The sequence below is a fragment of the Mustela nivalis genome, assembly GCF_964662115.1.
Source record: "Mustela nivalis genome assembly, chromosome: X".
Lineage (NCBI taxonomy): Eukaryota > Metazoa > Chordata > Mammalia > Carnivora > Mustelidae > Mustela > Mustela nivalis.
The window spans coordinates 42992857-43006804 of NC_139040.1; the positions used below are offsets into that span (position 1 = coordinate 42992857).

General features: G+C 40.0%; 1 protein-coding gene across 11 annotated transcripts; it reads left to right on the plus strand.

Moving 5' to 3' along the window:
- Positions 1-2406: 2406 nt before the first annotated feature.
- On the plus strand, positions 2407-13424 carry RAB9B (RAB9B, member RAS oncogene family). Of its 11 annotated transcripts, none has more exons than XR_014307154.1 (4): positions 3034-3245; positions 5921-5969; positions 8343-8418; positions 13123-13424. XR_014307154.1 is itself a non-coding variant. In XM_082717319.1 (4 exons), exon 4 carries the CDS (start codon positions 9623-9625, stop codon positions 10226-10228), a length of 606 nt encoding a protein of 201 aa, XP_082573445.1. In that variant the 5' UTR covers positions 3034-3245; positions 5921-5969; positions 8343-8418; positions 9581-9622; the 3' UTR covers positions 10229-13100. The 11 variants fall into 11 exon arrangements, 8 of the variants coding, with proteins under 8 accessions (XP_082573450.1, XP_082573445.1, XP_082573449.1 ...); XR_014307155.1 differs by having other exon boundaries at positions 8343-8414; XR_014307156.1 differs by having other exon boundaries at positions 3034-3234.
- The last annotated feature ends 524 nt before the right edge of the window (positions 13425-13948 follow it).

The following is a 13948-nucleotide window of genomic DNA, read 5'->3' on the forward strand; positions in this document are numbered from 1 at the left end:
GAGGAAGACACAAAGAAATAGAAAACATTCCATGCTCATGGTTTGGAAGAATAAATATTGTTAAAATGTCTACGCTACCCAAAGCAATCTACACATTCAATGCAATCCCTATCAAAATACCAACAGCATTTTTTTAACAGACCTGGAACACAGTCTTAAAATTTGTATGGAACCAGAAAAATACTCGAATAGCCAAAGTAATTTTGAAAAAGAAAACCAAAGCTGGAGGCATCACAATTCCAGACTTCAAGCTCTATTACAAAACTTTAATCATCAAGACAGTATGGTTCTGGTATAAAAACAGACACAAAGATCATTGGAACAGAACAGAGAACCCAGAAATGGACCCTCAACTCTATGGCCAACTAACCTTTAACAAAACAGGAAAGAATATGTAATGGAAAAAAATAGTCTCTTCGACCAATGGTGTTGGGAAAATTGGATAGCCACACACAGAAGAATCAAACTGGACCACATTCTTACATGATACACAAAAATAAACTCAAAAAGGATGAAAGACTTAAATGTGAGACAGGAATCCATCAAAATCCTACAGAAGACCAAAGGCAACAACCTCTTTGAACTTGGTCATAGAAACTTCTTGCTAGACATGTCTTCAAAGTCAAGGGAAACAAAAGCAAAAATGAACAACTGGAACTTCATCAAGAGAAAAAGCTTGGGGCACCTGGGTGTCTCAGTGGGCTAAGTTTCTGCCTTCAGCTCAGGCCATGATCTCAGGGTCCTGGGATCGAGACCCATGCCAGGCTCTCTGCTCAGCAGGGAGCCTGCTTCCCGCCCCCCATCTCCCACCTCCCTGCCTCTCTGCCTACTTGTGATCTCTCTCTCTGTCGAATAAATAAATAAAATCTTGAAAAAAAAAAAAAACTTGCAGTTACTTTTAGAGGATTCTCAGAGTTTATTAAACTTGGAAAATAACATCCAGAGAAAAAGAGAAAAAAGCCTAGATTCACTTAAAGATGAGAGACTATGAAGAACTGTTCCTTTGAGTAGTTCACAAAACAATGCATTTGGGGGCGCCTGGGTGGCTCAGCAGGTTGGGCCTCTGCTTTCACTCAGGTCCTGATCTTGGGGTCCTGGGATCGAGCCCCGCATCAGGCTTTCTGCTCAGCAGGGAGCCTGCTTCCCCTTCTCTCTTTGCCTGCTGCTCTGCCTACTTGTGATCTCTCTCTCTCTGTGTCAAATAAATAAATAAATAAATAAAATCTTTAAAAAAAACAAAAACAAAAACAAAAAAACACCAATGCACTGGAATGCAGAAAGACAGCATCGAGACAACGTATTTATTTTTTCTCATTCCTTTTAAATTTCTGTATTGGAGTATTTTAATGTATATGTATTATAATGTATCTATAATGTAATGTATAAAATATATATACAAAGTAGTACATATATATAACCTATAAATGCATATACATATATTGGGACCCATGCTCAAATGTTTTCTTTTATTACAGATAAGAATGTGTGAGTAAAAAATTGATTTAGAGGATTAAGAACATTTCTTTATCAGAAGTGTGTTTTAGGGAGTTTGTGGGGGCGGCAGGACTGGTGTAGGTAGAAGCACAAGGGATTCAATTAGATCCACTCATTTTATTTTAAAATAACAATAATTGATTACATAACATTCATTCACATAAAAAAATTTCTGATCATGTCCTATGTAATAAACATTGACCTAGGCTCTGAGGATATGATAGAAAATCTGAACAGTCACAATCCTTGACTTTATGGTAAAACATAGTTCAAAACATGGAGAAAGGCAGTTGTCAATCAAATAATAATACATTTAAATATCTCATCATAGGGGCGCCTAGGTGGCACAGTGGTTTAAAGTCTCTGCCTTCAGCTCTGGTCATGATCTCAGGGTTCTGGGATTGAGCCTCCCTTCCTGCTCTCTGCTCAGCAGGGAGCCTGCTTACACTCCTCTCTCTGCCTGTCTTTCTGCCTACTTGTGATCTCTCTCTGTCAAATAAATAAATAAAATATTTTTAAAATATCTCATCATAAATTTATACATATTAGGAAGGAAAAGTATAGCAGGCTGGCTATAGGGGGCCACCAGAAAAGAAATCAGGGCACTTTCTCTATTCTGGGGCTATTGAGATAGGTTACCTTGAGGAAGTGACAGTTAACCTGAGGCCTTGAGACTGACTGAGTGATTGACTTGTGAAGAGATAGAGTGGCCCAAGTGGAGGGAGAGCATATGTGAGAGCCCTGAGGGGACACATGGTGAGTGAGGGCCAGTGCCACACAGGCACAGGTTCTCATACATCAGAGAAGCTTCGGAGATGGACCTGCCTGACAGAGAGTTGGAGTGCAAGCTAAATGACCCCAGGAGCTCCATCCTCTTTTGCATTCAGGGGAAAAAAAATAACAAATTAGTTGAAGGTACCAGAGGGCCACAGGAGACAAGAAGGGACTGGCTGGATGACTAAGCACAATTGGAACACTGTGCTCTACCCCAGCAGCATGTCCAGAAACGTCAGGTAATACTTTCTGTGTGGCCATCTAGAAAGGTAACTGTTAAGATTAAAGGGCAGCGTGTCTTTCAGGCCTGAGCTATCCATGTGAACCTTTCTGTTTGGATTGCCAAGAGAATTTTATGAGCGGTGCCCAGCTAGAGGGCCTAGTAATGCGCTGAAATCATGGATTTCCCTGAGTTATTTGAAACCAGAGTATGTGGTATCCTCTGCAAAAGCAGAGGGTCTGGAGGAAAGGTAAATGAAGCAGGCTGAAGGGTAATTGCGGGAAATGGGGCGTGGCCCCAAACAGCAGAGGAGCTAAATGGAAGAGCAATATTTGTCGGTCCACTGTCATTGTGCCTACTAATCAGAGAAGAGAGGAGAGAACAAGGGAGGCCAGGGTTGGACCCTGAGCATGAAAGAAGAGCGAGAGGGCCAGGGAGCGCTTTCGACACGCGAGGACCGGAGGCCCCGGAGACGGGTCTCCAGTTCCAAGAATGGGGCACAAGGAGGCGGCGCGGGCCCCGCCCCCTCCCCTGGCGGGCGCGGGCGCGAGACGCTGCGCGGCGGCGGTGGCGGGCGCGAGCGGCAGCTGTCAGGCCACCGAGGTCCGAGCTGCTCTTGCTGCCTCACCGAGGACGAGGAGGCAGCAGGAGCGGTGACCGTGTCACTGAGGAGCCGGACTGCCGGCACGCAGAGCTGACCTGCCTGGTACCCGCGGCCCCCTCCCATCTCTCTCCCATTGTATTGGGTAAGGTGCAGGTGCGTGGGCAGGGAGAGGGGCTAGCGGCCAGTGGACGCGGGAGGCCGGGAGGTGGGGGCCCTGTGGGAAGAAGGAGAAAGGGAGGTCTAGGTGACACCCCCCCCCCGGCATTTGCACCTTGGGAAAGAGGCCTAGGCACTGCAGGGGTCGGAGTTGGGGGTGGTGGCGGGGAAGGTGACGATGGAGGGGGGGGCGTTGCTGAGTAATTCCGAGCGGCTGCCAAAGCCCCGCAGATAGATGCAGGGCTCCATGGGGAACGGGTGTGGCTCAGTGCGCATGCGCCACAGCCGCTTGTTCTGAGAGATGCGAATAAGGTGGGATGACCCGGGTCCGAGGTAGTTGGAACTGTGCGTAACATCTCACTTTCTAGATCCCCAACAGTGACCCGTCCTGGAGATGACAGCATTCCCAATCTCCTAAGGAAGATTCTTTCCCCTGTGCTCTACTCCATGTCACCCAAACCTCGCTAGCTGTTTTCTGGCAGTCTATTTGGGAAGAAGTGGCCCTGGGACAGGGTCAAATTGCTATCTAGTGTGCCTTTGGGCTTATAGCCCTAGAGTTGCTGTTGTGAGGAGTGAAAAATTAGAGGTGAAATTCCACATTGAACCCCTCTGGTTGCATATAGAATATAAATATGGTAATAAATGTGGGAATAGCGTTTCAGTGGCGTGACAGCTGTGGCATTTGGACTCAGAGCAGGAATGTAGCTGATAGCTTGTTTGCTCTACACAATGAATTCAGTGTGTCAGAGGGCTTTCCCCTCTACAGAACCCTCCCCCATCCCACGAACAAGCATCAGGTTGTACTGGAAACAACCTACACCATTTAAGGTAGAGGGTCTCAAAGTTACAATCATTTCTTATTTGTATTGATTTTTATGTAAATTAAAGAAAGCCCTGCCCAGTTCTCTAGTACAGTATTTTCCAAATACCGTGCCAGGAATCACAGTGAGTTGGGTAGCCCAACCAGTGTGTCACCAAGACAGGCTTTCCCTGTAGCTTCAACCATGGCTCCTTCCACCAGGGCCAGATTACCACCAGGGCCACTCTCATCCACCATCTAGCTCTCCCCTGCTGCTCTTCCCCTACCCCCAGTCCTGCAGAACCACATCCCTCTCAACACTTACTCCCAAACAAACTGTCCTATGGATTTGAGCATCATTCCACCCATGGCAACTGAACTGATGCCAGTTTGCTTTTCTATTTCTCTTCTCTCCATCATCACACTAAAATGTTCTGTTTTCAAAGCTTCAACCTCTTTCTTGTCATTGTACTGCTTCCTTCCACATTCCCCCCCCACACACACACACTCCTAAGCATCCCCAAAGAAATACAACAATTTTAATAAGCTGTGTGGGTGCAGGCACAACAGATTGAAAAGGTTTCAAATGTGTTGAAGAACAAAGAAGACTAGGGAATATCGGTTATGTGAATTTCTAATTTACCTTATTGTCTGAAACAGACTCTAACTGGAGAAAAAAGTGAATATACTAGTCTTGGAGAATTCTTGTTAATTGTGGGAAGTGGGATAAGAAAGGGGAATTGCATCTCTAGGATATTTGAGTTGTTTAAAGGCAGATCTTTCTCTGAATAGCACTAAAATTAGAGTAAACATTTTAGTGAAAATCCTAAGCTGATATGGGACGTAAACAGGATGCATAAAGGATTTGACTTTCCATTAAATATACTTAGGGTTATCAAAGAATTCCATTGCCTCCTTAATGCTTGACTTTAATCTGGCATATTTTGGGGAAGAAGAAAATTTTCAATTTGCTTTCATACTGTGCTAGTCCTTTTTGAGTATGTACTAAAGGATATCACACTTATTTTCAAGTAATGATAATGACGATGGGAATGGCAGTATCCAGTGAAAACATAATGTGGAGATAATTATACTGCTCATATATTTGGTGGGGATGGAGAAATTTATGTATTCATCTTAAAAATGTAGGGGAGAGGGAGGGAAAATAGTGCATTGCCACTGACTTTCAACAGGTGAGATTCCTGTTAAGTCCCACCTAGAAAGTGAGCCAGATAAGTCCATAACTTCTGCTCTTTAGTCACAAGTAAATAATAGTATTTGGACATCTTACAGAACTGCAGATCTCTATTACCTTGGCATTTATTCAGAGGCATTAGTTTTGAGCACCCACCTAAACAGTTAATTAGTAAGCAAATATTATTGATTATCCATGTGAGGGATACACTTGCTGCATGCTGGAAGGGCTTCAAAGATGTATACAAACAGGTTTTACCATCCAGGAATTTAAAATTTGGTTGTGTAGGAAAGACATACTTAGGGGGAAAAAAAGGTTTTTAAACAAAACAAGACAGTATAATGATACCATTTCAACTGTAAATCATGAGATCTGAAGCTTATATGTTAATTCATAAATTCCTTGAGGAAAAGACCTTGCCTTAAAAATGTATGCATTTCCAACAGTGTCTACACCCAATGGCTGCTCAAGTGATGAAGTTTTGCAAAGGAGATAGGGAGAAACCTGAGGCAGGGAGAGAAGAGCCAGGAAGTTTTCACAGTAGATTAGATAGATGAAAGAATAGATGTGGGCCAAAGCAAGAATGGTAGCAGAGGATGGGGAAAAAATAGGAAAGAAGAGGATTTAGTGACTGAAGGCAAGGAGACTTGTCTAAAGTGTATTCAATTTTACTTTCAGGAAACAAATGGGAGTTGGAGACAGTGAAGGAGAGCAGAGGGTTACCTTGGTAAGGACAGAGCGCACAATAGGCACTCAAATGTTTTCTCAGTAATCAGTAGCAGGATTGGACAAGAAGATCCTTTCGTCCCTCCAATGCTGAGATTCTGTGGTGTATGAAGATACTCAAAATGGTTGGGGAACAAATCCCTCTCAGATATTGAAGAAAGGGAAAAGGAAGAATTGTGATCTTCCTACTGGCAGGCCTTTTCTGAGAAGGGTTAATACTGAGTCACAAGGGCCCCAACAGTGAATGAAAAGAGGTGGAAGAGCAAGAGGAACAAAAATCTCAAATCAAAAATTTCAACACATGCTTACAAATCTTCACAAACTTCATAAGTTATTCATTTTCCCCTAAATCCTGTGATTTAAGTAAGGCAGGTATTATCAGCTCTGTATTTATATAGGAAGATATTGAAAAAAAAAGCAAGATTAAATAACCTGCTCAAGTTCACAAAATAAATGAATGGCATAGTAGTGATGAAGACTTTTGTTTCCTGATTGCTGCCAACCCAGTGCACTTGACATGGAGCCACACTGCTTTTCCTTCCTTTTCCCTGGTATAGAGCCTATATACCCAGAAGTTGTATGTGCAAATGACCAAATAGGGAATGCACAAACAACTGCAGCATTATCTCAGATGGTTATTAATACTTCATCATTATTCCTGAGTTGAGTATTTGGTTTCCACATTCACTCAGTCTTTGATGCATCATTTGAGTTTATCCACAGCCGGGAAAGTAGGGTTAGTGAATTGTTTAATGAGGTGAACAACCGTTTGCCAGGAACATAAGGAAGATCATTCGGCACAGGCCCTTAATACTACCAGTATTGTTACCCAAGTTTGTACTCCCTCTGTTCCTTTTTTAAGTGAGCAGTCTGCAAAATTATCCTATAGACCAGTAAAGAATAAAGAAGTGTGCTGATGTTTGTTTCATCTCCATTTAAAGAAATGTTTGGGGCGCCTGGGTGGCTCAGTGGGTTAAGCCGCTGCCTTCGGCTCAGATCATGATCTCAGGGTCCTGGGATCTAGTCCCACATCGGGCTCTCTGCTCAGCAGGGAGCCTGCTTCCCTCTCTCTCTCTCTCTCTCTGCCTGCCTCCCCATCTACTTGTGATTTCTCTCTGTCAAATAAATAAATAAAATCTTAAAAAAAAAAAGAAAAGAAATGTTTGTTACTTGAGCTAGTTCCAAAGACAACAATTTGAGAGCAGGAAAAAGGACAAAAATCAGTAGTGGTAGAAAACTCAAAAATTTTTTGGAGTAGATATAGACCAAGAAAGAGGATAAACCCTATCAATTTAGAAGACATTATTTAAATTCATAATTACTGATTTAGGTCTCTAATGAATTCCTTATTATATGCTTTATCTATATTTGAAAAAAATCACAAGATTATTAGGCAATAGAGATTTCTATGGTCTTCTTTATTCCTCAGTAAGAAAGAATACTCAACAAATCTAAGAACTGTTTTTCTTTTTAGAGCAGCACTTTTGATGCTGCTTAAATAACATTCTTACCATAATTAACTATAATGTTAAGTGAAGTTTTGTTTTAATTTAATAAAGCCAGCTAAATACTAAAACCTGTGTTCAAGACAGATGATCAAAATTAATGAGTAAAATAATTAGCCAAGAGAATACATTGTAAACAGGGAATCTCCAAACATAATTATCTTGTCTCTGATCTTGTGGAATCAATTTCAGAGACAACCTCAAGGCAGATTGGTGAATGCATTAACAACTTGCTTGGAGATAGGAACATTGGTAGACATAAAGGGAAGGAGTTTCATCTCTGACTTAGGATTTCAACATGTCTTGGACTCCTCTGTGCTTTCCCTTTCCTGAATATTACCTATTGTCAATATCATCTACTTTCTTTTTTTTCCCAAGATTTTATTTATTTATTTGACAGAGATCACAAGTAGGCAGAGAGGCAGGCAGAGAGGGGCGGGCGGGGGGTGGGGGAGGCAGGCTCCCGGCTGAGCAGAGAGCCCGATGCAGGGCTTGATCCCAGGATCCTGGGATCATAACCTGAGCCAAAGGCAGAGGCTTTAACCCACTGAGCCACCCAGATGCCCCTCGTCTACTTTCTTTGACTATATTTACTTTGAATGAAGAGTTCAATGGAGGGACAATATTAAACTTTAAAAATCATATGAAGTACACTCATTAGGACAAGTTAAAGTTTTTGTAATAATATTATTTTGTCCATGTTAAGCATTTTTAGCCTTTTGAACTCTTGAGTATATTTGTGAAAAGCATCCTCTAAAGGTAAGTTGAGGTGGGTCTGTTTCTTTCCTGACTTGAGTAGATTTATATATAGCCTTAACTTTGTTTTATTATAGATATTTAATAATAATGTTTCCCAATCCATTTTCTAGAACCCTAAAAAGAAAGAATAAAACAACAACAAGGAAAAGAAAGGACTAAAACTGTGGCAACGACCCAACTGGGTAGGTAGGTATATATATATATATATATTTTTTTCATTTGATCTCTTAAAAAGGAATATTTAGAAAAATATATAATTATTACACATGCACCAACATAATACTAAGGATTAATGAGGCTTTTTAAAATTACATTTTGAATGTGTGTGCTTCCAGAAGCTCTTTTGCATGTGCTCTTTTGATTAGCAATTGGTTTTCATCTCTTTGGGTCTCTTGCATAAATAATACCCAATTAGCATCATCATTGTTTTGTTCCCACAATGGACCTAGTGTGAAAGTACTTAACAAAATCCAGTACCAGTTAGTTGTTCAGCAAACATTTTATCTTTTTATTTTAAGATGCATTTTAGATATTCCATGTACAGACATGTTGTGAAGGTAACAAGAAGGGTACTGCATAGTTATTAGCACTTTAAAGTTTACAGTCTATTTTCATTAGTGCCATTATGGAATTAGAACTAAAATCTAAAAATTAATAAGCTATTTAAGATTTATTTTCCTTACTGATAGCTGTTATAATGATACCAGTCAACAATCATCAATTTACATGTCATTGTTCTGTGAACAAGAAATTCTGGGAGATCCTTTATTTGTGCCGGTATCCATATCAATGCAAATATAATGAAGCAAACTCCTGAAGAAACTTGACCTTTATCTCTCTTCCAAGTTCTGGTGTCCAGTTTAATTGTAGCCCCAAACTCTACTGACAGAATTAAAATTTCAACTTATACAGCTTTCTCTCTCAATAATTCTTGGGTCCATCATGAATAGAATTCAAACTCCAAATCAATTTTGTACTATTTGCCTCTTGTTTGGAATTGTCAAACTGGAAACCAATAATATGGTTCCACATCTGAGGGGTATTCCTGTTTTAGGCTCTCTCCTTTAGAATAGGGTGAGAACTGAACCAAATTATAGCACCATCTGCTAGTCCATTTACCCATGGCATTCAGCCATTTTCCTGGCACAGGCGAAAGACCTCAGAAAAACAAGACCTCTTTTCCCTTGTACACAAAAGGATTCTATTCCTTCTGCTGTACTATCTAGTTAGTGAACATGAATCAAGAGAGATTAAATTAGTAAGCAATCAAATTCAGAGAATTTTCTATGAAGCTGATTTCGGTTTCAGGTTTAACTGTTTTCCCTCCTACTTTTTCTTTTATTTTCAGGTTCTCTTGGTTATAAACTCCTCCCCATCTGGTGCTGCAACAATGAGTGGGAAATCCTTGCTCTTAAAGGTTATTCTCTTGGGTGATGGTGGAGTTGGGAAAAGCTCACTTATGAACCGTTATGTAACCAATAAATTTGACTCCCAGGCTTTTCACACCATAGGGGTAGAGTTCTTAAATCGAGATCTGGAGGTAGATGGACGTTTTGTAACTCTCCAGATCTGGGACACTGCAGGGCAGGAGCGTTTCAAGAGCCTTAGGACACCCTTCTACAGGGGAGCAGACTGCTGCCTCTTGACCTTCAGCGTGGATGACCGACAGAGCTTTGAGAACCTTGGTAACTGGCAGAAAGAATTCATCTACTATGCAGATGTGAAAGACCCTGAGCACTTCCCCTTTGTAGTTCTAGGTAACAAGGTAGACAAAGAGGATAGGCAAGTGACTACTGAAGAGGCACAAGCCTGGTGCATGGAGAATGGGGATTACCCTTATCTAGAAACAAGTGCCAAAGATGATACTAATGTGACAGTGGCCTTTGAAGAAGCTGTCAGGCAGGTGTTGGCTGTAGAGGAACAGCTGGAACATTGCATGTTGGGTCACACTATTGACTTGAACAGTGGCTCCAAAGCAGGATCCTCATGCTGTTAAAAGCAGGCAGCCTTTTAAAAGTGTGCCACAAATTTTTCAGTCAATAGTGTCAGAAAAACTGTGCCCTTATGAGAGGGCACACACACAAAAGGGTAAGAGAGAAGGTTGTGACTGTGTATCAGAGACTTTCAAATTGAGGTTGTAAGAGCAAGTTAAAAAAAAAAAAAAAAAAAAAAAAAAGCTTTACCAAGCCAAGTGTATTTTGCGTGATTTCTGCTGTTTCCTTCTTGTGTGTATCAGGACATTTCAGAAAGCTTCAGTCCTGAGAGATTTAAATATTTTCAAATCCAGTTTAAACCTAGAACCCAGCAGCATGAAGGAGTTAAAGAGCTACAGATATCCCTTAAAGTGTTCCATTAGTCAACTAACAAATGTCACCATGGACTCTTGGCAAGCAGTTTCTGACATTTCTGCTAAAGGAAGAAAAAATAAGACTCTGAGCTGTATTACAATAAAAAAATAATGCAAACAAGGATGTCCTAAGCTTCAATTATAAAAGGGTTGTGATAATTAGGCATATAAGAGTATAATGACATACACTGCCTCGTTTGAATCCTTATATATGGTTTGCTCCCATTTGAGCTTTTCAAAAAAATTATCTCAATAAGAGGTACACTGATGACACTGGAAATTGCTTATATTCTTTGTGTTTGAAGTAACAGGGTATTAGTGAATGGATTATGCTTAAATATGCCAACCACCCTTGCAAATAAATGGTTGGTCTGCTTTTACTTCATAAGTCTACTTTTGCTGTATAGGGATGTTGCTTCTCTGACAACCTCTTATCAATTTAGCAATGCTGCTTAGTATATGGCTTTGGATACAGTGCTCTCTGCTCATAATTTTGATGGTCCTTTGTGCCACTGTGCTCTGCTCTCAGAGAAATCTTCAGAAAAGATTGGGGGATAATGGGCTTTTCTCACAAGGCTCCTTAACTAAAATATTTATTATAGGGACTAATTATAGGAACTAATATCTTTATATTGCACTGTATGTTCAACTGGCCAAACTAGGACACTGAAAGTAGCAAGAGAGCAGACTTTAACCCAATGATAGACTGAATTTCTCATAGAGTTGTCCAACAGTGGAATGGACTGCCTTAATAATGAACTCCCTTCCAATGAAAATATTCAAGAAGATACTAGATGAGCATCTGTTAAAATACCATAAAAAGAATTTCCGTCCTGGCTAGATATTTGGTTTAGGGTCCCTTCCAGCTCTAAGTTCTATGAATCTGCAAGTTACAAAATATGTTTCAGTGCCAAGATATCACTGGATGTTTCTTAAGACAACAGCTAAGACTTTGGAGAGGGACTTTTAAAATTCTCAAACTATTCTGGAATCAGCATTTAACAGCAATTCCACAGCTCTTTATTTTGCACCATAGCAGGATAAATTCTTGAGCTTTGAGTAGTCATTATGTACCCTGGTATAAATATCCTAAAAATACCATATTAAAATACAAAAATGGTTTATCAAATTTTTATTACCATGACTGCTAGCTATATAATGTATAACAAATATGCAGTCTGGTTCTTGTTGGTTGATCTGTTTGTCCTGCAAAGCTTTAAATCCGTACTTTTAAAATATCTATGTTAGTAGGTAGTAAAGGACAGTTAGAATTGACTCCCCCCACCCCAAAAGAGACAGAGGCCGGGGAAGAAGCAGGAGCTTTCACAGGAATATAGCCTAGAACTCTCCATTGTAGCCACATATGGAATCAGCCTTACATGTGGGACCTTATGTGCTTTAAGAGCTCTGGGACTTTTTGGCTACATAGACAAGCGGAAAACAGTATCTCATCCCAGTCATCCTCAATATTTCCCATTTAAATATAGTCCTGACCCCATTGTCAAAGTAATTTCAATGCCAGAAGTCAAAGCCAGAACTGGGACCCCACAGCTCTTAAGTATTGGTCCCTATCCTGCCTATGCCTATAGCCAGCCACACTGGTTTCCAAGTTCTATGATTGTTTTGCTACAATCATGTTAGGGTAAAAATCTGGACATCAGAACTGTTAAAAGTTAATTGTTTTTAAGTGCATGAGACCTGGGGCCTTCTCTTTCTAGTTGCATTCTGCTTATAATAGTTCTATCTGTATATCTCAGGCTTACATGAAGACCTCCATTCACTCACAAAAGTACTTGTCACTATTAGAATGGCATCTGGTCATTTAAGTAAAAAAAAAAAAAATACGTGGGTATTCTATTCATAGACCTCCTGTCTAACCGAGGCAAGTGTTAATTTTAATGACAGGTCATCTGAAGCCCCTTTCCCTACCATACCAGTTTTCTCTGCCAAATCACTACACAATATCCTAATGAAAACAGTTAACATTAAATGACAAGAACAGTGGCATTTTTGGTGAGTAACACTCAGTGGGATGCTGACGTAAGTTTGGGTAAGATTGTAAAACACCAAAGGCTGAAATCTGTGAGTACCAGGAACTGTGCTTATAGGCTTAGAAATTATATACACTAGAATGTGCAGTGCAATATTTTCGAAAGTTTTTTTTTTAAGAACACTGGATTTTTTGAATAAGATATTTCTAACTGGAGATATACTGTTTTTTGACAGTCCATTAAAACATCATAAAGAATATTTATTTAGTTTGTTGTCATGTATTGAGCTAAATTTAAGGGGCCTCAGATTCCATATGTCTTCAGTGGATTGATGAATTTCAGGTTAATTTGTGCCTGCCTCAGCCATCTCTACTTTACCTTGAGGTATTCCACAATCCTCTTGTTGCAGGTGCTGCTAAAAACTCAAAATTGTGTATCAGATATTTTGTTTCAGCTGTAAAAAAAATCATCTGTGTTAAAGTGAATAAAAAGTGCATTTTGAATAACCAGTATACAATGTTTGTGCTTCTTCTCTCCCTTTCTCTTTTTGAGCAACTGGTGGGCATGACAGACAGTACTTACCAATCAAATCGCTCTTCGAGACTACACTGCATGTGGCCTCTGGATCATGTTTTCACCGTGGTACCCCAAGCAGCTGCAACCCAGTGATCAGAGAGATAGGTTCCACTGATGGGGAAGCAAGCTCAAAAGATTAAGGTGGGGAGGTGCCTTTTATTTTATGTCACTTTTTAATGCATGAAGAACACTGAGACTGGAAATTGGATCTTGACTTTCCAATTTACTTCATTGTAATTTAAAACAAATGTTAAACCATCACAAAATATAACAGAGTATACATATTCCTTTTATCTTCTTGGATGATATACTGTCCAGATCTTAGGAAAACATGAAAATATGGGTGAAACAAATCAGGAAACAAAGGATAATTTTGTTAAATAACTGTTTTCTTGCTTCTCACATAATGGACTTTAAAGATATTTGCATTACCATCAAATGGCTTGAATAGCCATAATGGTGACTTTTAAATTATGGGCATATGTCTCTCTGCAGCACATAATTTCATTACATTGGTTCCATCTGTCACAGACTTAGACTTCTCCCATTCCTCTACTTTTGCCTATCGGGACTCTAGGCAATTGAAATCACAGGAGGGAAAAGCAGATATTTTTTTGTTTTGCCACATATATTTTTCCCATCTCTGAGGATAAATATTTAATAAATTATCAGACCATGCTTCAAATACAGCACCTGGAATCCTTTTGATTAGGCTATAATGATACAGCTTTTAGACTATAAAAGATCAGAGATTTATAAGCCTCTTAAAAAGGATTTGCTTATCCCAAACTGATATTTTCAA